This window comes from Cygnus atratus, chromosome 1, assembly GCF_013377495.2.
Source record: "Cygnus atratus isolate AKBS03 ecotype Queensland, Australia chromosome 1, CAtr_DNAZoo_HiC_assembly, whole genome shotgun sequence".
Taxonomy (NCBI): domain Eukaryota; kingdom Metazoa; phylum Chordata; class Aves; order Anseriformes; family Anatidae; genus Cygnus; species Cygnus atratus.
This window is the reverse complement of record NC_066362.1, coordinates 10,289,914-10,316,672: the sequence shown is the minus strand read 5'-3', so window position 1 is coordinate 10,316,672 and position 26,759 is coordinate 10,289,914. Positions and strand designations below refer to the sequence as shown.

Genomic DNA, 26,759 nt, shown 5'->3' with positions numbered 1-26,759 from the left:
CTGTGGCCACTTTTTGCCACAGTAAGGTACCCTTTGGTAGATTCTGGTCTCTAAACATCATTTGGTGAACAATGCTGTGCAAATGTTTATCACTGTGACAGGATTAGGCTTCATGTTCTAAATAAATTTGGAGAGGAGTATTCAGAGCTCAGGGCCTACATAGTGTTTGCAAAATGCATACATATACAGACTAAATGCACCCTACTATTTGCTGTTTTCTGTTAATAGGGAATTTGTAGGACCCGTTTTCCTGGAGTACTGACTCTTTCATTTAGTTAGTAGAAGTACCTGAGTTTCAGCCTGCAATGGACAACGTTTTCATGGAGAGTATCATGTAATAGCAATAGCTTTACAAGGAGAAAAACAGGTATCAGAAGAGATATGGGGTAGTTTTTTTCATTAAAAAGTACTTGCTAGAACTTCTAACGTAGTCTCAATCATCCACACAGAAACATTTAGAAATATGCATCTTGAAAAATTATTTTTTCCTTAAGGAAAGAAAAACAGGAGGCATATGTCTGACCTACAGGCTCTGAGATCCAGTAAATCCTAAGCCAGAACTGACAGAAAAGATGATACTATGCAACTGCCACAGCGTAGGTTTGCGCTCAGACATGAGGATCACAGTTCCTCCTTGCCTCCTAAAACCGCCATCCTGCCCATCTGTTTTCTGAACCTTTTACTTTGACAGCACTGAATTTGGCCTGTTTCATGTAACTCTTACCATGGAGAATTCTATTTTACAGGATACCAAAACATCACTGCTCTGACAGTACTGGAGTAACGTCTGAAAAGAGAATTTTCTTCACCTTTAAAAGCACTGACTAGAGTTCAAACATGAGGACATACATTACTTTTACTCTAACAAATAAAATATTTGATGTCCACCAGAAGGTTTCCAATTGCTTAACAGTATTACTTTCCTAGAATTTGTGGTTGAGTCAGAATAAATAAAAGCTTTTAATAACTATCCAGCCCTTTGTAAAGTAAATACTTGGTTTGCTTAAGGGACTACCAGTATATCTTGAGAGGATAATTCTTATGTATCACATAAGATACAAGATCGCCATTATTTATACAGCTAGCTGTTAGTCACAAGTCTGTTTTGAAAACAGTGAAGGGCTCCTTCTCTTTGTGGGAAAATCATAACTGACTGTGCTTTTTTCAAGATTTATACCTCCTATCTAACTCTGTTGTCTGAAGATGCCTGAGCTTTGTACATCATCCAGCCTGATCGCTCCTGGTCTTTAATGATGGGCAAGGAGAAGAGAAACAAACCTACCTAATACCCAAAACATGTGCACACAAAGATGCATTCAGAAACTATTTCAGCATAAGAGATTACAAACTCAGCTTCTGGATTCCTCCCCGCTATTTGGATAAATATATTTGTACCATTATCAGCGCTGCAAACCTCACCTATCTAATGCTACAGATCATCAGTGATTCCTTTTGTTCCACATATTTTCACTTCAAGCACATTACTACCAAGAATGTAACATGATCAGTGATTCTATTTTTACTAACAAACTTAGTCATTCTGCTCACAAAGTACCCTTAGATCCTTTCATTAACCTTCTTACTTCCTTAATCCAATTATGGGCACTATTTCTCATTCTCAACTTCAACCCAGTAAATAAATAGATAGCCTGACAATAGACAGTATGGATAGGTAAACAGATAGATGGATAGACAAAGAAGCAAAGGTTTTTATAAAAAAAAGGTAATTTCCCAATTCTTGAAACATAATTGCATTTTTTTCTCACTTTTTGCTAGGAGCTGTCTTATCACAGATTTTTCCTGAACAAAAACTATTTTTTGCTTCATGTAACTTTATGATGTGAGTTACAATAATGGAAATATTTTCACATAATCCTAATACGCACCTGATCTAATGCCCATGGAGGTTGACGGAAAACACGTGACACAAATTTTTATTCTATTTATAAAATGTACCTCAGCCGTGAAAACACAAAGGAGAAAGTAGAGTATACGGATTCTGTCCTGGATAAAGGGTCAAGAAAAACATAAAGGCAAGCAGACAGACACAGCACTGCTCCCATATGTCGTGAGTGAAGGGCAATGCTAGTGAGAGTAGAATACAAACTCTTCCAATAAAAGCTAGCCTGATAAGAAAAAAATCAATAGAAAAGTTCTTCCCAGTGTATTAATCAAAGGATATGCCAAAGACAGGTAGAATCTAGGTCTTCTAGTTGGCTTGAAACCTGGCTATATTGCTGCAGTGAAAACTGGGGGCAGGGGGAGTGAGGTGAAAATACACTTCTAACTGTCAGATTCACTTCTGCCTTTTCTGCCTTCCAGCCTGGTGGTTCACACCCTGGCAGAGATATGTTTGCCTATCATAGCAGCCATTGCTGTATATGCATTACCAGCTTATGCTAGGTCTGTTTTACTCCACTGGTGAGTTCACACCCAAGAACATCCTTTGAACCCAGAAACTCAAGTTTATAACCAAACCTACCAGACCTTTTTAGCTTCCAAGCTGAAGGTGTGTTAGAAGCAGCTTGGATTTTTAGGTATAAAGCTGAAGACTATCTGTATGAAGAAAGTTAGAGCGATCCCAGTATCTCTTGCCCCATCCTGAGAAAGTATCCTTTTCTTGCAAACATCTTCTACCTGAAGTCTTTTTTTCATTTTCCAAGGACCAGTCCTGCTATTTTTATCTCTTACTCCATTCTGGAGGTTTGAATCATCCCCCATGAACCACAAGCAGATGTACCATAAGCAGATGTTCCAGACCTGGCACCTGCCTGCAATAAGATTTTACCTGCAATAAATTACAATAATTTTAAAGAGGCTAAAAAGGAAACAGAAGAACAGGTGGTTTCTTATGGCTGGGTATAAGGAGAAAAGGTTACCAAAAATAAAATCTTACATAATCATAATAAAACCATGCTATATTTTGCTACAGAATCTTCCAGAGAGGCCACACAAAAGTATGAAAATAATCAAGAAAAAAGTACTGCTGTGGTACTGACCCACTAAAAGGCGCTGCCTTTACCTATGTTTCTGTGTTTAACACAATGTTTAATATCTTAGAGATGTGCTACAACCCTAAAACATAAAAATCAAGCCAAATCAGGATCAAAAAGGTTCTTCATCACATGCAACTTACTTGCCACAATTCAATTCTGAATTTTAGGATCTCCTTCTCTTCTCTGTAGACTAAAAAATGTATCTGAATGCTAGTGATGACTGGGGACATGAAAAAGAATGAGTTTGAGACTCCTGCATACAAACTAACACCAAATTTGCAAGTTGTCTTTAACGTAGTGATGCAGTTTTTTTTTTTTTTTCAAATATCCTAATTAGAACTGTTTGCAACAATAATATAATAGACTTGGCCAATTAATTTTCAAGAATCAGTATTGTGCTGACTTCAGCAGAACTATAAGTAAATGTACATTGTGAAATATATTACTGTGTGTTAAAAAATCTGTTATTAAACACTATAGGCATTCAGTATCAGGGCAACTGCTTTTCCCACCAGCCACCTAATTTCTGTGTGTAGCAAAGTAAACCCCAACTAATCAGTAGGCCTGCAGTTAAGTCTCTCCTCCTAAGGAAAAATTCATAAAAAGTATATACATTTACCTATTTCTGAAATTGTGTTCCTTCATCTAAAAACTGGAGCCTGTGCCTATATCCAGTGCCAATGTTTTCCCCAGTGAGAGATTGTCCCATTAACTAAACTGCTTAAATATAGGAGAGCTTTAAAAAATATTTCCTCTCCCTTCCATCACAAGAGCCATTCCTGACAACTGTCATTCCCGAGACATTTTTGCTTATGGTATTCTTCATACTTTAGGATAACCTGGTTGATCTTAAGGAAAGCTTGCAATTGAATAAATTTATAGACCTTTAAAAGAAACACCCTTCTGGAGCTTAGCTGGTTAAGAGAATTGCTAAATCTGTGCTTGCTGATTGCTGAAGCCAACTGACGGGTGGCTTCTATATTTAGGATCCTCCTTACACCTGTCAAGAGACAGAGAGAGACAGCCACCGAAAAAGAAAATGTGTGCAACAGAGCAGGCAATCCAGAGACCCATCTCTTGTAGCGGAGAGTTAAAAATAAAAGCAACAAGAGCAATAAAGAAAACAGAGCAAAATCTTATTATTTATATTACCCCACTGTTCTGTGACATGCTGTCAGCGAGCTCTCCAAGCCCAGTGCGGACCTCATTAGTGATCAGCGATTCCAGCTTCCCACAGGAAGCCACAACGATGCTCAAAGCTGGATGGCATCCAAATGGGTCAAACCTGGGCTCCTCAGGTGGATCCGTCTCCCTGCTGCTGTCCAGCTGAAGGCACAAGGCCTTTGTGGCAGCTTTTTTGTTCCAAACTGAAATCCAGCAAACACCCAAGCCCGTGCTAAGCCACTGGCCAGGGGCACTCCAGCTTTGATTGATCCCTGTCTAAGCCCAGGCTACTCCCAGGATGTCAATGTCTGCACTTCTTCTTATGCCAATATTTCATAGGTCTGTGTACAAATGTAATAAATGGAAAATCACATTGTTTTTCTTTAAATAGAACTACAAAATTGATTAACAAAACAATCCTATTGTAAAGGCATCAGATCCTTTTCATAGTTTTAAACAAAATAAGAGAATAGTTTCAAAAGAAAAAACATCTAGGAATAATAGTAGCTTTCTTCCAAGATATGGACACTACCTCCCTCCTACCTGAGTTGCCTACTCCTTTATAATTTTTGACCTCCCAGTAAGCAGAAATATTTGGTTATATACAGATTAGGAACAAAGAAAAACACTGCTAGGGAAGTGGGGAGAATGATGCTATTTAAATTTACACACACACCCCTTTCTAAGTGCTATGTGTCAATTCCTAAACAAAGAAATTTGAAATTTCTTCCACCTTCGCTGACTTGTATCACAATAACCCTGGTAACCTTTTAACCAATAACTTATTCACCACCAGTTTCCCAGCATTCTTTTTCAGAACAGGAAACCAAATGGCCTGTAAGCATTCTCTAATGTTCAACAAGCTATATCTATTACTGACCAAACTTAAGTTTCACCAACTATTATTTTCTCAGAAAGTAAACAACAACAACAACAAAGCCTTTCTTGCCATCAATAGCAGATGAACAGCATATTTACTTGTTAAAAATTCATGATTTGCACGCATGGTTGAGAAAGTGCTTAGTCCTCATGAAAGATGTTGAACACCCCTAACTGTGGATATTTCATTTTCTATGCACGGTATAGGTGGCAACTGAACAAATACCTCAAAATCTCCTCAAAAGTAACCCTCATTATTCATCTAACAATTAATTTTAACCACTAATGAGTAGTTATATGTAGCTCATCTGCTAAGTGGACATAAATGATGTTTATGTAGTTATTCACTTTAATTATACAGAGGCAAAGGTAAAAGATATAAAACATGCAGAGGGTAGTGAACTTACATTCAGCTCAATGAAGAGCTAAAGGCATACAGAGTGAACCTATATACGAGGGACACATGCAAATAGTAGTTCCATGTGCCTTAATGTCACAGAAATAACTTTTAAATGTATGGGGCAAGCATCTAGCTTTACTGAAGACAACGTGAATTTTGCAATCAACATCCCATGTAGTCATCCCATGGTTTAACAGATGGATGAGAAAATGGTTCAATACCTGCTGGAAATCAGTTCCTGAGCAAGTCTCTGGGGCTGGCTTTGGGCAGGGTGTGAATGATGTGCTTAGTGCAGATCAGAAGCCACAGCAAAAGGTCACCAGCAAATGGTGTGATATGCCTGGGGTCACACAGCTATTAGGAGTTTCTGAAAAGACTTTACAAATCTACATTTGAAGCATGGTTTAGTACATTTTTGAAATGTACAGTGTTTTTTACTTTGGATGTCATGTAGATTAATATTTAATACATAGTAATTCTGCATTTACAGAATATCCTTCCAGTTATTACCATACATAGTAAAGGGAAAGTGTTGTACTGCTTTATAGTACCAATAATAATGCTACCACATAGAAATATGGCAAAGCAAACACAAACAGTTAAAATATATCACCAACTACTCCCACCCCAACATACTCATACAAAGGATGTTGGTCGGAACAAGTGCTAAAAATTTACTGAAGCTGAGAAGAAATTTTAGCCTCTTCAGACAACCATGCTCTGAAAACTAAAAGGGACTACACTAGATGTAGTGTGATAAATTAATGCACCAAGCTCCTATATAATAAACTAGCAGAGTACAGCCCTACAAATAAATTTTTGACTATCTGTAGCACAACTGGACTGTTCACAAGTAGAAATCATTTGCAAGACTAGAACATTAAGAAAAAATTACCAAGTATTATGAAGTCCTAAAGGGTGAACACATTTATTTAGAAAACACTAAAAGCCTTGTGCTAAGTACTGGCTTAGCTACTGTTCTGTCCTGACTATCACTAATGGTGTCATCTATAGCAGAGGTTATACCCTTCTGTTGGGTATTAAACCATATAGCTATGTAATACCTGCCTGCATTACAAGTATGTCCCTCCTATGTTGACAACAGCAATGAACACATAGGAGAAAAAATTATAGGAAGTGATATGGCACACAAATTAGTATTCATAATATTACCCCTGCCATTATTTGTTCCCCAACAGGTATTATCAGTAAGCAGAGAAAACCCTCAGGAGACGTGAACTATATTGCTTTATCATTCCTAGGCATCCTGTTTCCATGCCAAACTTTCTGTCTAAGGATCTCTGTCTTATAAGCTTCTGTCATACAGAATTCATAATAATATGGGTATTGTTCCTTGACTGGAGCTTCTAAGTACTATGCTATTAAGAGCAGGGAAACGTGTATATGGTGCATGCATTGCTGCTGTTTGAGGATATAAGCAAACTCATCTCCTGGTCTGAGATACTGCATAATTAAATTTAACATGTTAAATTAAATAATGTTTGATAAATTCAGCTATATTAGAAATTATATTCAGAAATGTAGGTGAGAGAAAAAGTAAAAGTTGCAATAGATTCCCTTCTATATCTAATTTCTGTGTGTGTGAGAGAGCTTTTTTTTGTTTTGTTTTGTTTCAATTCTTTACAAACACAAATAATCTAGGATGACAGACTGTTTCCATGCAGGTTGTGTTTTTTCTTTGTTTGTTTGTTTGTTTGTTTTCCCATAGCATGATAACAGAAAAGACCAAAAGTTATTTCATTAAAAGATGTGTCCTTGGACCAGTAAAACTGCTGTATTGGACTTCCGGAGGGCTGACTTTGAGCTGCTCAGGACGCTGGTTGGCCGAGTCCCTTGGGAGGCGGTTCTGAAGGGCAGAGGAGTCCAGGAAGGCTGGGCGCTCCTCAAGAAGGAAATCTTAACGGCACAGGAGCGGTCCGTCCCCACGTGCCCAAAGACGAGCCGGCGTGGAAGAAGACCGGCCTGGCTGAACAGAGAGTTGCGGCTTGTGCTTAGCAGAAAAAAGAGGGTTTATAATCTTTGGAAAAAAGGGCGGGCCGCTGAGGAGGACTACAAGGATGTAGCGAGGCTGTGCAGGGAGAAAATTAGAAAGGCCAAAGCTCATCTGGAGCTCAACCTGGCTACTGCCGTTAAAGACAACAAAAAATCCTTTTACAAATATATCAATGCGAAACGGAGGACTAAGGAGAATCTCCATCCTTTACTGGATGCGAGGGGAAACCTAGTTACTAGCGATGAAGAAAAGGCTGAGGTGCTTAATGCCGCCTTTGCCTCAGTCTTTAGCGGCAATACCGGTTGTTCTCTGGATACCCAGTGCCCTGAGCTGGCGGAAGGGGATGGGGAGCAGGATGTGGCCTTTGCTATTCATGAGGAAATGGTTGGCGACCTGCTAAGAAGCTTGGATGTGCGCAAGTCGATGGGGCCGGATGGGATGCACCCGAGGGTACTGAAAGAACTGGCGGAGGAGCTGGCCGAGCCGCTTTCCATCATTTATCGGCAGTCCTGGCTATCGGGGGAGGTCCCAGTTGACTGGCGGCTAGCCAATGTGACGCCCATCTATAAGAAGGGCCGGAGGGCAGACCCGGGGAACTATAGGCCTGTCAGTTTGACCTCAGTGCCAGGGAAGCTCATGGAGCAGATTATCTTGAGGGTCATCACGCGGCACTTGCAGGGCGAGCAGGCGATCAGGCCCAGTCAGCATGGGTTTATGAAAGGCAGGTCCTGCTTGACGAACCTGATCTCCTTCTATGACAAAGTGACGCGCTTGGTGGATGAGGGAAGGGCTGTGGATGTGGTTTACCTTGACCTCAGTAAGGCTTTTGACACCGTTCCCCACAACATTCTCCTCAAGAAACTGGCTGCTCGGGGCTTGGACTGGCGTACGCTTCGCTGGGTTAGAAACTGGCTGGATAGCCGGGCCCAGAGAGTTGTGGTGAATGGAGTCAAATCTGGTTGGAGGCCGGTCACAAGTGGTGTCCCCCAGGGCTCGGTACTGGGGCCGGTCCTCTTTAATATCTTTATCGATGACCTGGATGAGGGCGTTCAGTGCACCCTCAGTAAGTTTGCAGATGACACCAAGCTAAGTGCGTGTGTCGATCTGCTCGAGGGCAGGAAGGCTCTGCAGGAGGATCTGGATAGGCTGGAGCGATGGGCTGAGGTCAACTGTATGAAGTTCAACAAGGCCAAGTGCCGGGTCCTGCACCTATGGCGCAACAACCCCAAGCAGAGCTACAGGCTGGGAGATGAGTGGTTGGAAAGCTGCCTGGCCGAGAAGGACCTGGGAGTATTGGTTGATAGTCGGCTGAATATGAGCCAGCAGTGTGCTCAGGTGGTCAAGAAGGCCAACAGCATCCTGGCCTGTATAAGAAGCAGTGTGGCCAGCAGGTCTAGGGAAGTGATTGTCCCCCTGTACTCGGCTCTGGTGAGGCCGCACCTCGAGTACTGTGTTCAGTTTTGGGCCCCTCGCTACAGGAAGGACATGGACGTGCTCGAGCGAGTCCAGAGAAGGGCGACCAAGCTGGTGAGGGGTCTGGAGAACAAGTCTTACGAGGAGCGGCTGAGGGAGCTGGGCTTGTTCAGCCTGGAGAAGAGGAGGCTCAGGGGCGACCTTATCGCTCTCTACAGTTACCTTAAAGGAAGCTGTAGTGAGGTGGGGGTTGGTCTGTTCTCCCACGTGCCTGGTGACAGGACGAGTGGGAATGGGCGAAAGTTGCGCCAGGGGAGTTTTAGGTTGGATGTTAGGAAGAACTTCTTTACCGAAAGGGTTATTAAGCATTGGAACGGGCTGCCCAGGGAGGTGGTGGAGTCGCCATCCCTGGAGGTCTTTAAAAGACGTTTAGATGTAGAGCTTAGTGATATGGTTTAGTGGAGTACTTAGTGTTAGGTCGGAGGTTGGACTCGATGATCTTGAGGTCTCTTCCAACCTAGAAATCTGTGTCTGTGTCTGTGTCTGTCCTAAAACAAAAGTGGACCTAAGACATGATCATGGTGCTTCTTTGGGTTAGGTTGGCAATTAAGATGTCATATATATGGAAGCATTTACAATTATCCACAGATCTACTGAAATAAATCTTTGAAAATAAAGTAAGAAAATCTGTTGTATCAGAGTCATTAGTAATAATTCCTTCAGATGAACTAGAAGTACTTGATGTAAAAAATGAAATTGAGTCTAAAATAGAAATGCTTTACTGAGAACCATTTTTGACACACTTCCATACTTATACCTTGTAAACGTACTTAAATATATTTTTAAATAAAATAACAGTTGCAGAAAATAAAAACAGTAAAGCAATCAAAAATGTACTGTCTAGTTCCCATATAATGCAGGAGTGAGCTTTTTGATTTTTCTCTTCAGTACTGACTTTTCTTCAGATTTCTCTTCAGTGCACAGTTAGAAGTTCAATGATTTAAAAGCACCACAAACACTCACAGAATGAATCCATAACCCACCTACTTCTACTGTCAATACATTTTGTGTATTTAATCTGAATTTTCCTTATCTTAATTTGTGGGTTGAAATCTGCAAAGCAGGTGAAAGCCTGAGTAGGCATGCATCTTTTTGTATTTCTAATAGCACTTTGTATTCAAATCTTTCTTCTACTCTGACATGTAACACCAATAATCAGCATTTACACAGCATATTACATTTTGAATGTATTGTCCAAACAATTCTCTGCCCTTTTGAAGAACTCACATATGGAAGAGAAAACTGGATAAGACCAGAAAAAAAAAAGACCCTGAAATTCCTGTTTTATTTTTTGTACATATATATTTGAGAAGCTTTAATGCAACAATCCCCAATTTTCAACTTTCAAACTACATGAATCCCAATCAAGTCCAGTATCAAGATACATAGAATAAGGTATTATGCTAGAAAAAGTAAGTGTAGTAATGATAAGACATTAAATTTGTATACACACAAATAGCTGTGAATGACTTAAACCGAGAGAAAGGTCGTGTGGTCATTAAACAGACTGAATTTAAAGCTCCAGAGAATTTTTTACTGCATCATTTCAGCTTCATTTCAGACTCTCAGAGAACTACACAAACAATGTAAAATAACAATACTTCACTTAAATTGCACTTATTTTTGCATTGATTTTGTTTAAATAGACATCAAGTGCTAAAAAGACTGTAATTGCTTCATTCTGAAAACAGACAGTATTATCAGGCAAGAAAACCTTCATTAGTTCATTATCCAATTTTCTCAGGTGAAAGAAATGTCACATGGATGGTGTGTGTCCATGTCAAATCACACAATAACAAATCACAGACTGGAATCTATCTAAATTACTCTTGAATTAGAAACTCCATTCCACAACAACAATTAAACTGTGTGCAGTTTATACAGTTTATATTTTATAGTTTATTTTATAGTTTATATAGTTTATAGTTTATAGTATATAGTTTATAGTTTATTTTATAGCTTATACAGTTTATATTGTATACAGTTTATATTTGTCTATCATATATCTATGTAAAGATTTTGGACTAAACCCCACTCCTGATGTGGCAAGTTTAAAAGGAAACAAGCTTGTTTTATTACTTTGTGGATACTGTAGGGATGTTTCCCTGTAGGAAATACAAACAACTTTATTTTAACCAATCTTTGAATGAATGAGTTTGCACATCTCCAGTTTGCAGGTTGCCTATTTGGCCATTAAGAAATCCTTGACTAAATTCTACCCACACATATGCCATTAAGTATTAATGTATGACCAGCTGGATCTGGTACACCAGAAATATAAAAATTCAGGTACTTGTGAAACCTCTTGAATTTGGCCATGGTTGCTCTCAAAATAATCCAAAGATCAAATGTAGAGCTAAACACTCACACAAGAAGCATGAGTTTCCTGTGCCATTAGGTAACCAAAAATGCTAGGGGCATTTTAGTAGTATACTGGTAACATTTTCTGTTAATTTGCAGGAAAAATCCCAACTATGAAATAATTCCTGCCTAGTGAAGGGACTAACCCATTACTGAAGTCAGACAACATAAAAAACACAGGATCAGCCAGCTAGTTCTCTTCCTGCAATGAAACAATGTTCTAGCAACACAAAACATCTAAATAGATCTCAAAAACATCTCTTTGCTTAGGGTATCTTTACCCTAGCTTTTGGGTTCCAAACATAGCTTCTGTTTAATACCTGACTTCCAACTCTGAGGTAGATGCTTCTGCAAGCTCTCCATGCAGTGGAAGCTATTACTAGCTTTTCGTTGCCAGAGACAAGGTAAATCCTTTGCAGCTTTACCAAAATTATCAGTGAAATCCACCTGTCTTGTTTGTCTTATGTAGGAGTTACATTTTGAATAATTAGGTACAGGAAAAAAAAAAAAGGACCTCTTATTAAGTCAAAATCATAAAAGCTGTAAAGTCGGGTATAATAAGTAAAATAGGTATACATCTCCATTTTAATATGCAAGTGCACTGTAAGCATATTTCTGTCCTTGTGAGTCTATTTCATATGCTCAATAAAATGAGTTTCCAGTTGAAAAAATAATGGTTGATTCTGTAACTGAAGAGTGGATCACAATGAAGATGTAGAAGGAAGACAAATTAAGGCCAATTTCAATATCACACATTTCCTAATTATCAAGTGTTTAGCTTTACAATCTAATAACTTACATTTAACCTAGATTTAAAAAAAAAAAAAAAGGAAGGAAGGAAGAATAAATGATTAGCATTTCTATCTATAAACAGATTCATCCCATGGAGAATAATGGGACAATTGGGGAGTAGAATCTATTCACTAGAAAGAAGTAGAGCCCCAGGTAATTAAATACGTAGAACCAAATATTTAATCACTGATGTTTAACCTGTGCTTGCCCAGCTGAAAGCATCATAATTCAATACATAATGTCTTTGTTGAAGCATGGAAATCTATAAGAATAACTGAGCATTTTCATGCAAAACTACCTTGCAGGCCATAGAATTATCTTGTTCTATGAATAAATGGAGTTATGCAAAGCAAAATCACTAGCAGCAAAATATCTGCAGTCTAAGTATTATTCTATACATCTACTATGATATTATTTATGACCATTTGTTAACTCTGTCTCTCACCATCTAAGCAAGAAAGTGACAGGTGCTTTTAATCTCAGTTTTGCAGACTAGGAGAGTGCATCTAGATTAGTAACACTTATATAGCAGAGGAGTAAAGATACCGAGTACTGTTAATAAGAAAGAAGCTAACACATCAGAATTGGGGTCTCATGGCCCTGTAAAGAGACAGCATCACTTTTCAGATTAAACCAAGCTTCACTGAGAAAAAGAAAAAAAAAAAAGGGGGGGGGGGGGGAGGGAGGTTTCTTGAGGTTTCTTACTGATTTTAAACCTAATTACCTGAAAATCAAGATTTCATACCTGAAGGTGAACAAATTATTCAGTTGTGAGGGGTTAAAATAAATTACTTCTCTCATTCCTACCATTTTAAATTGTAGTTCCAATTTCTAGAACCTATTACTTAAGAAAAAAAAAAATCTGTGAAAGCTACTTACAGGTATCCTACACATTACTAGATGTTGCAGTATTTTTAAAAAGAAAGTATTTCTTCCTTACAATTCCGTATGTATATAAACTTGTGTTTGTTCCTAATCTCTGAGAACATTTTTCAGTGCCTTCTGGCACGCTAAGTTCTTTTTTACATGGACACTTGCTCAGTGGGGCACAGACAATGAAGTGCTGTCAGAGCTTATCATTTAAAAGGAAGACAAATGACCACATCTGATATCATGCATGGTTTCTTTGCAATATCTTACTATTCCCCTCTGTATAGCCTAATGTGATCATGTATTACATTTTATTTTATATAATTTTTACAATCAGGCCTTGACAGTGATGATTCATTCTGTGGGCATGAAACCTGTATGTGTTTAATCAGAAACTATTTTATGTGGGTTCATCCCTGCACCTAGGATTTAAATGATACAGGACTGATACACATTTTGCTGAAATTACACTGGTGCAAGGAAAGATGAAATTGGGTACCTAACCATTTCCAAAGACATTTAGAGTATATCCTGAGACATACTCTTAGTCATGCAACAAACCAATTAATCCTTTGTGTATTTCTAATCAGTCAGAAGTGACTACAAGGACCAGATTTTGCTTTCAGTTACCTCAAAGCTTTTCCCCATGTTTATTGTATAGTGAAATCTCCTCAAGACATGTTCCAGCTTGTATTAGCAATCCTCTCTATTAGCTTATATATCTACCTGCAAAATCTAAAATATCTTCAGAAAAGATGAAAGTCTAATCCAGAAGGTAGAAAAGGTAGTCAAGGTAGGAAAGGTAGCTTTTAAAATAAAATAAATAAATAAATAAATAAAATAAAATAAAATAAAATAAAATAGTAAGGACTGCACTTCTGTTATAACTATTACTTCTGTTGTAACTGTTACTAGGCCAATCAAAACAATTGCTATGAAAACTATGTTACTCCTACTTGAAATCTGAGCAGCCTCCGTCATTATCAGGTAATTAGCGAACATTAATGACTATCTTAGGCATGCTACTACTCCATAAATGGAAATAAATTGATGCCAGACCCCCTAAACAGCACTACTTACATACTTCTGTGACCATCCTTCTCACAGAAGCGGGACAACTTATGATACACAACACGCTTGTTCAAGCAGGATGGCAATGGGGTACCATTCCCATTTCAGAAATGGGAACAGAAGGAATAAAAACAGCAGCAAACAGTGCTTGAAAAGAAGTGGGATCAGGTTAATGAATTCAAGTGACACAAGTTATTTTGGCTGTTATTGTAATCACCTATTGCTTCTATGTTAACTAGAAAATACGAAATATTCACAGTCCACATTTCAGATAACCTATAGCTCCAAATGATTTCAACATCAAGAACAATGCTGTGCAATGTGGCACAGGAGTGCAGCTAACACACAGCGTTGGCATGAGTCAGATGTGCTGGCTTTTTTTCACGATGCTGTCTGCAGATTTTTGCTGACTCTTGGTAGTTTCTAAAAATGCTGGTAAGCTTATGTTTTACAATCTGTGTGCATCCAAGAAGTAGAGATCGTGGGGATTAACTTCTTCTAACTCTCCAGATTTCAAGTTCCACACAGGAAAGATTTGGTCATGCAAGTATCTGAGGCAAGGTGGGAATAAAGCAGAAAAAAGAACATCCTTAATAAACAAGCCTGAACAACTTAACACTTTTCAACTACAGAGGGCTTTTCAGGCATTAGCTAACAAATTAATCTTGACAATAAACCCTTGCCTGACTAAATGGTAAGATGCCTCAGCCTCTTATTTTACTGATGAGAGAAATCAGTGTGGAAGAAACTAAGGTCCAAAACGCAAGGCAGATAATGAGAGGCAGATAATAATGGAAATAATGGAGAGAGGACTATAATAATAATATCCTCAGCCAGGATACATACAATTCAGGATGTACATCACGGAAAAAGTAAATTAAAAGGCCTATTACCTCCTCTATAACTTTATTTCTATTATATTTATATATATATAACAAATATATATAATATACATATATACAATAGGCACCACTGAATTTAGTTATGACAAAGGGCTCAGCTCAAGTAATACTTGCTGCATTACAGAATACACAAACAGCTGCATGCATCCTAAAGGAGAATTTCCCACAGAAGATCATGGTGCAACAAAACTCTTTGCTCAATACACTCAATTTCCACCTCCTTTTGCCAGGCATTATTATATGTATTCTCTTTACTTTAAGCTGTCTTTCAAAAAAATCTGATGAACTTGTTGCATCCATACATAAAAAGCAATGACACTACATATAAGGCTAACAGCAAATATGAACATTCAATAACATCTGAAGGAGTATTCTAAGCAATTGTTGAAAAAAATATACTATGTATTATATTTTATTCTAATTCAATATATGAAAAGAAATAAACCATATTCTGCAAAAAGCAATATCTACATTGACGTCTGCACAGGAAGCTAGTGCATACCTTGACTAAACTCACAGAACACTGTACCAACATATCTCATAGGGCAGAGCACTCACCAACTTAAGAGCATTTTCTTTGAAGTTAAGGCTGCATTTAGGACCCATACAACATATCAGCTAAATGGACTATTCAAATACACACTGGGGGAAATGATTACTGTGAGGGTCTATTCAACCATTTACAAAATAAACCATTTTTCCACTAGTCCACAGCAGAATACCATAAATCAAAACCTGTGTTTTAATGGAATGTTGAACTTACTCCCCAACAATCTGAAAAGTTTAATGGGATATTGGATCTATATGTGCAAGAGTAAATTGTTATCCATAAGACCAGGTTAAAAATAGTAAAAGCCTTAACTGAGCTGATATAAATAGTTACGTGTTTCTGCAAACTGACATATCATGGCTGTTAGAGAATTTTAAATAAGAAAGAAACATCCAAACAAGGTTGATTCCTTGGAGCCTGCCACTCGTGTCATATTTGTAGATCTGGTTGTGCCTAAAAGCACAGTCAGACCTCTGAAATACTGTAATTCATACTTCTGGTCATCTTCACTTTATGACTCTACTCCTTCCTGCAATACCAAAAATATGATTCTTCCAGCTGAGAGTGCAAACTGTTTCACTTCACCATCTTCAGCAAAACATACCCTAGAACTCACTTTTCTCCTATGGAAGAGGTTTCATTATCAAGAGTCAGTACAAGCCAGGTATAGCTTTTTTTTTCCTCATTCCAAGAATGAAGAAAACTTCCCTTCACTAGTTTGTTTATGGTTGCCTTAGTGCAGAAAGAAAAATGCATCATGATATTAAAAGTGACACTGAGATAAATGGCATCCCTTCATTTAGGCCTTAGTCCTGCAACCCTACCCAGAGAACTTTTATAACTTTATTTATATGCCTACTTGAAAGAAGATTTAGTCTATGCTTTGCAAAATATTTTAAAAATCCCAGCAGAGATAAGAGAGGGAGAGACTATATGGCTGGGGAACGTTTTTAAGCCTTTAGACCAGCCTAGTGGTGATCTGCACAAAGGCACAGGAGGCAGAAACACCTGAGGTACAAAATTCTTTGGAAGAACTAAGTTCTGCTTTTCTCCTTTAAATAAAATATAACAAAATTTATCATTTGGTCCCTACAAAAAATAAATTCTGGACTCAGCAGCACATTCATGTTATTATTTGCTTCACAATTCAATATGGAAGAGGGCTGAAAGAAAGATCCCTGATCAAATATATACCTCTATGCTAAAGAAAATGATTGCTATGCAAGATTATTACCTCAGATGATCCATAAGACATATTATTAAAAAAAAAAAAAAAGGTTTTGTTGAATGCATGGTTCCATATTCATGGCTCTACAGAAACAGAGGAAATTTCAAAAAATGCTTAAATCACTATGTAGAATATCTGTTACAAAGTCAGACTGTAGCTCTTTTCCAGACAAACACTCAAATGAGGATTGAGAAAGTAATTATAAAAGAGGCTGAAAAATCCAATAAAACATTTTTTTTAATAGTCAGAAATATTATAACTCCACATTCATATTCTATGGGTATTTCAGGCCTGCCTCCGATAAAAAAAAAAAAAAAAAAAAGTCTGATTTTGAATTACTGTAATTAACTGCAAAAGCTTGCTGATTTGTTGATGCAAAATAATGTCAATCTCTTTCATAAACTTGTTAGAATCTTTGTAAATAAATAGCAGAAATTATACAAGGAGGGAAGATTCAGCTTCCTGTCTTTGTCATCTATTTACTGTTGGTACACAGAGAAAGGTATCGTGGGGAGGGACAGATGAGAACGAAGGCAGTCTTTTCCCTAACACCCCTGGTGTAACATAACCCAACAGTGAGCCGCCCTCTTCTCACAGGGTGCTAGTGAAAGAGCAAGCGTATTTTACATTCCAGGCTGAAAACTTACTAAGGCTGGGAGGAATGAGGGTCTGAAGAGTTGAGTTTGCTGAAAAGAAGAGTAGGTCAATAAATAGTTTGGGAAGCACTGGAGGTGGATGAGACAAATCCCTCCTGAGCTGCACAGCTGCAGGCATGCATCGTTAATTTTTATCTATTAAAAAGTGCTGAGGCATATTCTGATAATCTTCATTCTTACAATGATTTTTTTCTAAGACTATCAATGTCACTTTTTAATTTCAGCAGGATAGCCTGGCCCTAAATGAGAATATCCAGCACATAAGCAACACTGAGCAATAAACTGAGCTGAGAGTGGTAGTCTTTTCACTACCAGTGTTGCATATTTACACCTTACATGTGAGCCATTCCTGAATCACTACTTGTTGTATTATGCCATACTGCTTGGTATAAAAGTCATATCCTTCAAACAATATTGGCTTCAGTTCCCATTTATTACTGTAAATCCAGAGTGAAAGAAGAGTCATGCCACTATATAATGGCAATGACCAGTTTGCTATAGCAAGCAATGGCATAACTGCTGCGAAATGCAGCTCTTGGTCTGGTCCTAAAAACACAGCATTAATCAATATACTTTGAGAAAAGTGAACAGGATCAGGCTATTTAATAGATGCAACAAGAAAAATAAATCAGAGCTGCAACCTCAAATGTGAATCATTTCAGTATTCATTAATACCTGTCTTTCAACAGCTGAAGATGGAAGGGAAAATCTCATGCAGTAGCAGGGTAATAGTGACAAAAGCAAAGCTTAGGGGTTGGGAGAGAAACACAGTTACTATTTTGTAGTTGATTTTTAAAAAAAAAAAAGTTCTGTGCATTTTCAAGATGCTAGATATGTTTTACCTGAATGCTGAGAACACTGAGTTTTCTTTCTTTCTAACAAGAAGCCTGATTCAGCGTTTACAAAAGTATGACATCTGCCTTCACCAAATTATAGTTATGGTCCAACAATTTTATTCCAGTGTTATGTTCTGGTAAATCTTTCCTTCTGCTAAGGCAGATTTTTTAACAAGGCACTAGAAAACAACATTTTCTGTAGTCCATAATACTAGCATTTGCCACTACAATCTTTATAAACACTCTAGGCACAACATGTATCCCAAGCATACAGGGATCAAAAGCTCTTGTATTGCTGTGAAAAAGGTACAAAACAGTCTGGGGCCCAATTCTGCTTCTACTATGTTCAACAACAAAGAGAATGAGCCATTTTTCTCTTAAACTACTAAAATGCTCCTAAACTACAACCCTATCTAACAGAGGTTTAAGTCAAACATCGGTCTGGAAGATAATACTACCTTGGGTAAAGGATTCTCAAAGAAGGGAAGAATAAAGAATAAAAGCATAAGCATGTCAGATCACAGTTATCAGTGGACAACCACAGACTATTTTGTTTCTTTGTTACAAAAGATTAAAGTAATAATAACTTGACCATGCTTCCATCAATTTAAAATGCTCTGCTAGATAAATATTTTTTAAGATCTGTACAACAGGCCTTCTATTTAACAATGAATACATTTCAGACTAATGTGCTGCCAAGCTCCAGCTCTCTTTCTAGCAGCTGAATTCTTGGATAAAATCATTTTGCAGGGTATGAGCAATACAGTTCTGAAAATAGCATCACTGCAAAATGAAAGATGGCAAGAACCTCTACAATGCTGATTTATTTCAATGAAATTTCATCTCTTATGATCAGTGTCTATTCTGATGTTTTCAGCTGAATTTTCATACCTAATAAAATGCAAATTTATAGAATATGCCTGTTTTAAGGCCCCAGCATAAACGTCTAGGAGGAAAACAGAAAGAATCTAGCATGCAAACAAACAAACAAACAAAAAGAATAATAAAAAATACCCATTCACAATTTACATCATAAAATATGTGAAACAGAAAAATGCTTTGTGGATCCAAATAATTTGCATTTTTCACCACCACATGTGCAGAGACACTCACAAAAATAAAACAACACCAATCAACAAGCTGTTCTGCACTGATCTTTAAGTATGCTTCTACTAGAAGAACGGACTGGAGTGATACTTTTAAAAATATCTGTGGTTTTATGCATCTTGTGTAATGCTCAGCATTCAGACATGCTGCTGAGAAAATACTAAGAGGTGATACTGCACTTCCCTGGCTCTAAGTAGATACATCTTTTGGCTTTCTTTCCAATTCACTGATATGAAGATATACTTCAGAGGATTTTTTTCTTCCCAATAATTAAGATTTTTAAATAGACTGGAAAATACAGTTTTCAAATACAAACGAGCCTGATATTGTACAATCTATTAATGCAACTGCCTTTCCTAATTAACATCAGCAGTAAATCTTCACAGATTTTATGCTAAAAAATGAGATTGTATGTATGTAAGAGGTGTCAAAATCCCTAAGTATTGCAGGAGAAACAGATGAAAAGAACACTGATTCAGTCACTGATTTTATATAGAAAGAGACGCTACGTACCAAGCCCAGCAACATTCTCACCAAGACCGACACTTGTTAGGTCCATGTGCACAAACCAAGAATATGAACGTCCCAGTTGTGCAAGCTCTAATTCATGTGAGTCATACAGACTTCCCCGAGTTGTCCTAATGACACCGAAACAGTAAGGATGATTCATGCAAATAAGAAACGGGAATACACAACTTCTTTTCTAAAATTGTCTCTGGTTTTCATTCCTGCATACATACATATATGTATGTTTGTATGTATATTATCTCATCCTCTGAATATTATTTTTATCCTTAGATGTTTGACACCAATTAATCTAAGTAGCAGTTCTGTCTTGAATATAATGTATAATTTATTCTCTACTCAAATATCCAAACATATGGAAAAAGATGAGTGAGAGGGAAGAAGTGTAGAAGATACAGGAAAGAGAAAAAATGAGTAGGGGATGAAAATCAGAGAAGATAAAATAAAAAGAGACATTAAGAATGATGTAATTGCAAAAATACTACTATTAATATTGAAAGGTTTCAGCCCTAGGTTTGTCAAAATCAAAATACCTGGTTTTAATTTTATTTATTTATTTATTTATTTTATCAGAATAGCCAGACTTATCTGGAAGCAGTAGGTACATCTCTATATCATATGTTGCTCTTTATCATTAGAAAGATCAACACTGGTAAGACATACTATGTCAAAAGTCTACTTAAGAATTACAACATTTTTAAACCATTTTTTAAACTCAAGACTATCTGTTTTCATGCAGGAGAGATAACAGAACAATAATAAAGAGAGCCCTATGCTACCTTTACCAGGCAATGTACAAAACTACATTTACATGTTTTCTTAAATCTGCATAAATATGGATGATAAAGAAATAGATAAGGTTAGAAAAGAAGAAAGAAGTGCATTGTGTACGGTGTTAGCATTAGCATGGCTATATGGACAGGAGAACCGCATACAACAATATTTCATATAAGTTCAAAATATCTGCAGTACTGCATGTATAATTAAAGTATTTGGACTTTCTACCTTAAAAGTAAGAGCTCGATATTCTCTGCTAAGATATAATATATCCCTAATACATAATACAATGAAAATCTTACATTTTAATAAAACCTCTTATGTATATTGATCAGTAGATAAGCCTTACATCTAAAGATCAAGACATAATTGCCACTATACCTAAAATGTTAATTAAGGGAAGTCGCCAATATTTGCAGTGAAGTATTCAAACACAGGAAGCAACAAATATGCTTATGCCACCTGCTCAGATTTTCAGTGAGAATTAAGGCTCCAATTTCATACAGCACACACCTTCACTCAAAATTCTGTGTACATTGCTGGGTAAATATATCAAAGCCTTTTTGCCATGTCAGTGAAGTAAGATGAATCAAATGACTGAGACTCTATCAAACTGGCACTGCTTAAACCTTCAGCATTTTTTGCTAAAAAATATGTCATACTTGTGCACTAGTGTATTGGTGATAAACACTTACGAATGTTTCAGTAAAAGCACGTTAAAAATATTTACTGATGCAGAAGGAACAGATGACTGAAGGAAAAGTGATTGTACGGTAATGAGTTGCTGATGAGATCACAAACTATACAGCCTTGAATATGCACATTTTTCATACAACAGCTGGGCAAAGCTGTTTCCTCAGAGCAACTTTTCAACAAAAAGAAAAATAGACTGAAAATAATGGGAAAAGGCAGGTCACTCAGAACACAGTGTCAGCTAATCTTCACTTCTTCAATTATTAATATATTTTCTTTCCTTCATTCTCTTCTGTTTTTTTTTCTCCTATTTTTAATATTCTTAGAATATAAAATACTTCAAATTAAGAGCATTCCTATTTCTGCCACATCTCTTTGTTCTTCTCCATTTGTAATCTGTAGCAGGAAACAAAACACCACTAACTGTGAAGTTTTAAAAGAGATTCCAAAAATTTTCTCTTTCACCTGTTACATCATTACGTTTTGCAAAGCAGCGCTCTCTCCATCGACCTGTTGTGCTGTCTCCTAAATGAGCCAAGCACTATTTGCACTTGGATTTAATTTCAAAGGAGAACCGTTACAATGAAGGATGGACAAGCACTACAGATCATTTCTGCAACATTTCAATGGAATAATAATGAGAAAAAAGAAAGTTAACAGCAAGTAGATTGTGAAGGACACGGAAATGCTATTGTCCATATTCTGAGTTACTTATTCATAGGTATAGCTTATAATTAAAGTTCCATTATATAGTATGTTTCCCTGTTAACAATTTCTGTTATCATGAGTGGCAGTAAAGGTAAATTCTAAGGGAAGTGGCAAACATGGACAGAAGTGAACATAATTTTAAAGAAATATCACGTAACGTTATACTAAAAAGTGATCTAGACTTCTATTCGAAATTATACAACCTTTTAATACAGTCTTCTTTTTACTTCCCTAGGTTCCATATTTCTCTCTCTTAAAATTAAGTAAATCTAAGTAGAAGATAAAGTGTGATTAGTTGTGTATGATATACTTCATCAGTTCAAAAAGAAACAGTTAAACACAGGAGCTCAAACACAAGGAAAGCACTGATTTAAAAAGCCCATGCTTTGTATTTTGTCACTCTTGCTTGCTTTTACATGGTATGCCTTTAAAACTGCAACACAGGAATTTTTTTTTAAAGATAATTTTCCTTTCAATGAACGGCAATATGCATTCAACTTAGAAGATATTAAGTGGTTATTTTACACTTATCTTTGTATTCCTTTTTTTCATTTAACAGTGTGAGGAGCATCTCTTTGAGTCTTTCATAATGGAACCGATACTCAGAACTGAATCCAATTATAACAACCTACCAGCAGTACTAATTGGTGAAAATGCATTGCTGGTAATTGCTGTAAACTCATCCTTCTGCACAGAATGAACGAGGGCAATAAATTCCAGCCAGTGTTAAACAATAGGGAAGAGTATCATCAGCACTATTTTTCTTAGGTAAAATGCATTAAAGTGAGTCATCCACTTAAAAGTTACCTACTGATAGCTTTAACCCAGATTCAGGGACTAAGTGCTTAAAAATAAATAAATAAGTAAGGGGAAAAAGAAAGGGGGAAAGGAAGAAAACACGGTCATCAGTCCATAGTGTTTGTATATATATATATATATTCAGTCTGTACCGAATCTCAAATATGATGCATTGGATTATTTTTGCCCTTTCTTTTACTGCTCGCCCTCCTTGTGTGATCCTTGCACTGCTCTGGGCAACTGTTTCACGCTGGTGTGCATGCGGTGGCTTAAAGATTTCTATCTCACAGCCATGCGAAAACAAAGCCGCCTGCCCCGAGTATCCACCGGCTCTCTCCAAGGTAATTTTTAGCAAGCAACCCCTTGTAAGGCCGACACTCGAGGACGTGTAGGAAAACACTTCTTCACTTGCTTTCAGCTTGCTAAAAAAGCTCGCCTTTTGCACATGCGTGCGCACACACGAAAGCACCCGAACAAACACATAGATAAAACAAACCCCGGAGCTGTCAAAATAGTCGCGGTGCGCCCTGGCACCCATCCCGCCGGGAGCGAGCTTCGCCTGCGCCCACACCTCGGGCACCGCCGTCCTGACTCAGGACGGCACGAAAATCCCTCCCTGCCTCTAACGTGAATGAAATCGCTCAAGTGATGGCTACTATTATTTTTTTATTATTTTTTTTTCCCCGATATTCCTGCCAGAAATAAGCCCTTTCGGGAGGAGAGGGGCGAGCTGCCCGGGAGTGGAAACTTTCCTGCGGGCGCAGCTCGCCGCCGGGGCCATGCGCACCGGGAGGGGGGCTCGGGGGATCCGCTCTCACCGGGGCACCGTCCCCTCCTTTCGGCCCCTCTTGCCCATGCCACGGCAGCCGAAACCTCGCCGTTTCACCCCTCCGCCGCTCCCCAGCCACACTTACTTTTATTGCCCAGGGAGCGCCTTTTGTGCTCTCGCCCCAGCCGCGCTCTCCCCCGGCTCCCGGGGAGCCCCAGCCGCTGCCCCTCGCCCCTCTCGCCCCTCTCGCCCACCCGTCGGGGACTTACGTGGTGGGCGAAGGGAAGGGTCCCTCCGAGGAGTGGTTCATCACCAGGGACTGGAAAAGTGTCAGGCTAAAGACCAGCAGCCAGCCAGCAGCCATCTTCCTGATCGAAGATCGATCCCCCCCACACACACACCCCAACCTCCTCCTCCTCCTTTTCCCCAAGTCGGCGAGACGGTAATAATAATAAATTCAATTATTGTGCGTGCGGCGTGGGGGGGCTGTTGTTTTTTAAAGCCTCCTCCGTTCCCCCCCCCCTTCCCCCCCACCCCCCCCGCCCCCTGGCAGGAGGCGCAGAAGAAGCGGGTGGGAAAGGAGGAGGAGAAACGATGGAGAGCTGTGGGTGGAGAGGGGGAAGAGGAGAAATAGAGGAGCGAGAGAGGGAGATACTCTACTCTCCGCTACTCCAGCAGCAGCTCCAGCTTCCTCTGATCCGCCGCCATCAGGGCTACTTTTGTAACGGAGCCCCGCTCGCTCCCTGTGTGCGCGCCTGTGCCCGGCCCTGATTTATCCCCGATCGCAGAGCAGCAGCAGCAGAAGGAGGAGAGGAGGGGGAAGGCGGGGTGGGGGCTCCTGAAGAAAGGAGAGGAGGAAAAACGGGGAAAGAGTTGGCGGCGGGCGGCTTCCTCCCGGCTCCTGCCTTCGCTGCCGGCCGCGGGGGAGCGGGGGCGGGCGGCGGGCCCTGGGGGGGCCGCGCTCCTTGCAAGGCAGCCGAGGAACTCCGGGCCGGGCCGGGGCTGCGTGCCGCACCTCCCCCAGGCTATTTTTAAAACCTCTTCGTGCCTTATTTTAATCCCCTCTCCCCTCCTCCGGCTAGAGCATTGGCCGCGCGCAGCCCCGCAGCACGCCCAGCCGGGGTGTGCTCGTCTATATGGGGATGTATATACATGTCTGTATGTATATAAGAGCCGCTTTTTTCCCTGTATGGCAGTGGGAGCGCTCCGAGGAGCCTCAGGGGGGTCCTGGCCCCGGCGCGTCCCCGTAGCACCCCCGGGAGCGGGTCCCCCCCCGGCGCACCTCTCACCGAGCAGTTTTATCTCCAGAGCCCTCCGACAGTTTTCAGAGCACCGGTTTCCTCTGCCCTCCTTTATTTCACCCGTGCTTGGGTACACCAGTCTCTGTGGCAACTCTACACACTCCGTGTAAATGGAGAAACCCGGGGAAATATTTCTTCTAGTAAAGCAATTGAAAGTTCAGTGACCGTTTTGATTTTTGTTACAGTCTTTTTTCTTTTTGCACTTTTGGTAATTAGTTCAACAGGTGGAAATGAAAGAGCAGACCGGGTATTCGTGTTGTTTTCACATCCATTGTATCTCAGGGTAGCAAAATCTCGAATGTTTTAATTCACAACAATCTCTATAAAACAGAAAAGTGCTTATCTCTAGTTTAAAAGTGGCAGAAGTACTAACGCTGCCATCCACGAATGGAGAATTGAGTGTTCGCAGTGCCCAGGCTCCAGGCCAGCACGATATTTCAGTTGCAATCTGTAAACCATGCAGTCACTCATCTACTTTGTTTCTGGATTGGAGCTGGCACTTTAGAGCTGGTGGGAAGAGCTCCCAGTTGTCTTCACCTATCCACCTACCTGTAGGTACGTAGGATTTAGGGTTTGGATGCAAGTCCAAAATAGCAATTTCTAAAACAGTACTGCCACCTACAAACTCAAAACAGCCTGAAGAATATCTATAGTCCAGCTTTACATGTCTTTACACCCCTTACAGCTTTGCACTATACGTGGCAATGCTTCAGACACAGACACAGCTGCCCAGCTGAGCAACTCTGCTTTCCAGCGGGGTGTAGAGGCACTGATAGCCTCTGTTCCCAAGTGCAGTGGGCACCTGAAGAGCCACGGGCATGTGGTGGTTTATGTGGCACAGAGGTAGGTACCGCTTCACATAGGATGTATTGAGAGGAGATCCAGGGTGGGGGAAAGTCTTTGGGGAGTGGAGTAAATGACTGGAGAAATGCACAGGGGACAGAGGCTTGAAATGTGGAGTAGTTCAGGTTATACAAGACAATGCCAAATTTACTTCTTTGAGTGTAATTTGAGGCATCTCCTCACTCTTGGGGCCCCACATTGCTTAAGACTAGCATTAGCTAGTATACAAAAGGCATCAATTCAGTTCTGGTTATGAATATTGACCAAAAAACATGGTTTCAGCTCCTTGCTAGGATTCTCAAGGTCAGCATGAGTTAATGCCTGAACTCTGTTGGGACCCCAACTTAGACATTATTCTCTTAGTTAGGCCCCCAAACACCTACAGTCTACTCAGTGATGAATTAACACTCCAGCCTCACCTGATCAGAAGAAGGGGTGGAAATGCCCTAAATGGCCCCTTCCCTAACTGAAGGATACAGCATTCACCCACATCATCTGTGCTCGACAGGAAAGTGCTCATGTTCAATTCACAGCTGAGCTTCCCCCATCAGCCCATACACTGCTCACCAAGCCATGGTCACTGAGCTGGGAAAGAGGTCCTCTGTAGTCCCTGCGCTTAAGTGGGCGTGCAGAAAAGGGTGCACACTTGGTCAGGGATGAGAGGGTGCAAATGGCTGTGCAAGACCACATGGGAAAGCCACTCTCACTCAGACATACTGTTTCAACATAAAGTACAGGAGACAAGTATCAAAGAATGATAACATAATAAACATAAATGCATAGGGTTACACAGGAATATTTTTTTCATCACTGGTATAATTTTGTATAAGCCCATTTGTGATGCTGCATCCATCACTTACAGAGCTGCTTAAAGCAATAATTATTGCTACTCTCTCACAATTCTAACTATAACACATGGCTAGCAATGCAACAGTGCAATGCATGGGTGGGTTGGCACCCCAACTATCACTGTAAGGTCTGGATTGTATCTGTTTCAGCAGTACTAATACATTGTAATGATAGCTCAGATGTGGAAAAGATGCAAT

General features: G+C 39.3%; 1 protein-coding gene across 1 annotated transcript in view; it reads right to left on the bottom strand.

The window, feature by feature from the left end:
- Positions 1-23,944, bottom strand: part of CACNA2D1 (calcium voltage-gated channel auxiliary subunit alpha2delta 1) — a 404,847-nt gene extending 380,903 nt beyond the window's left edge. The window contains exon 1 of the mRNA XM_035549547.2: positions 23,839-23,944. Within this exon, the coding sequence (XP_035405440.1) occupies positions 23,839-23,933 (95 nt within the window). The 5' untranslated portion in view covers positions 23,934-23,944. The remainder of the gene's footprint in view (positions 1-23,838) is intronic.
- Between the last annotated feature and the right edge of the window lie 2,815 nt (positions 23,945-26,759).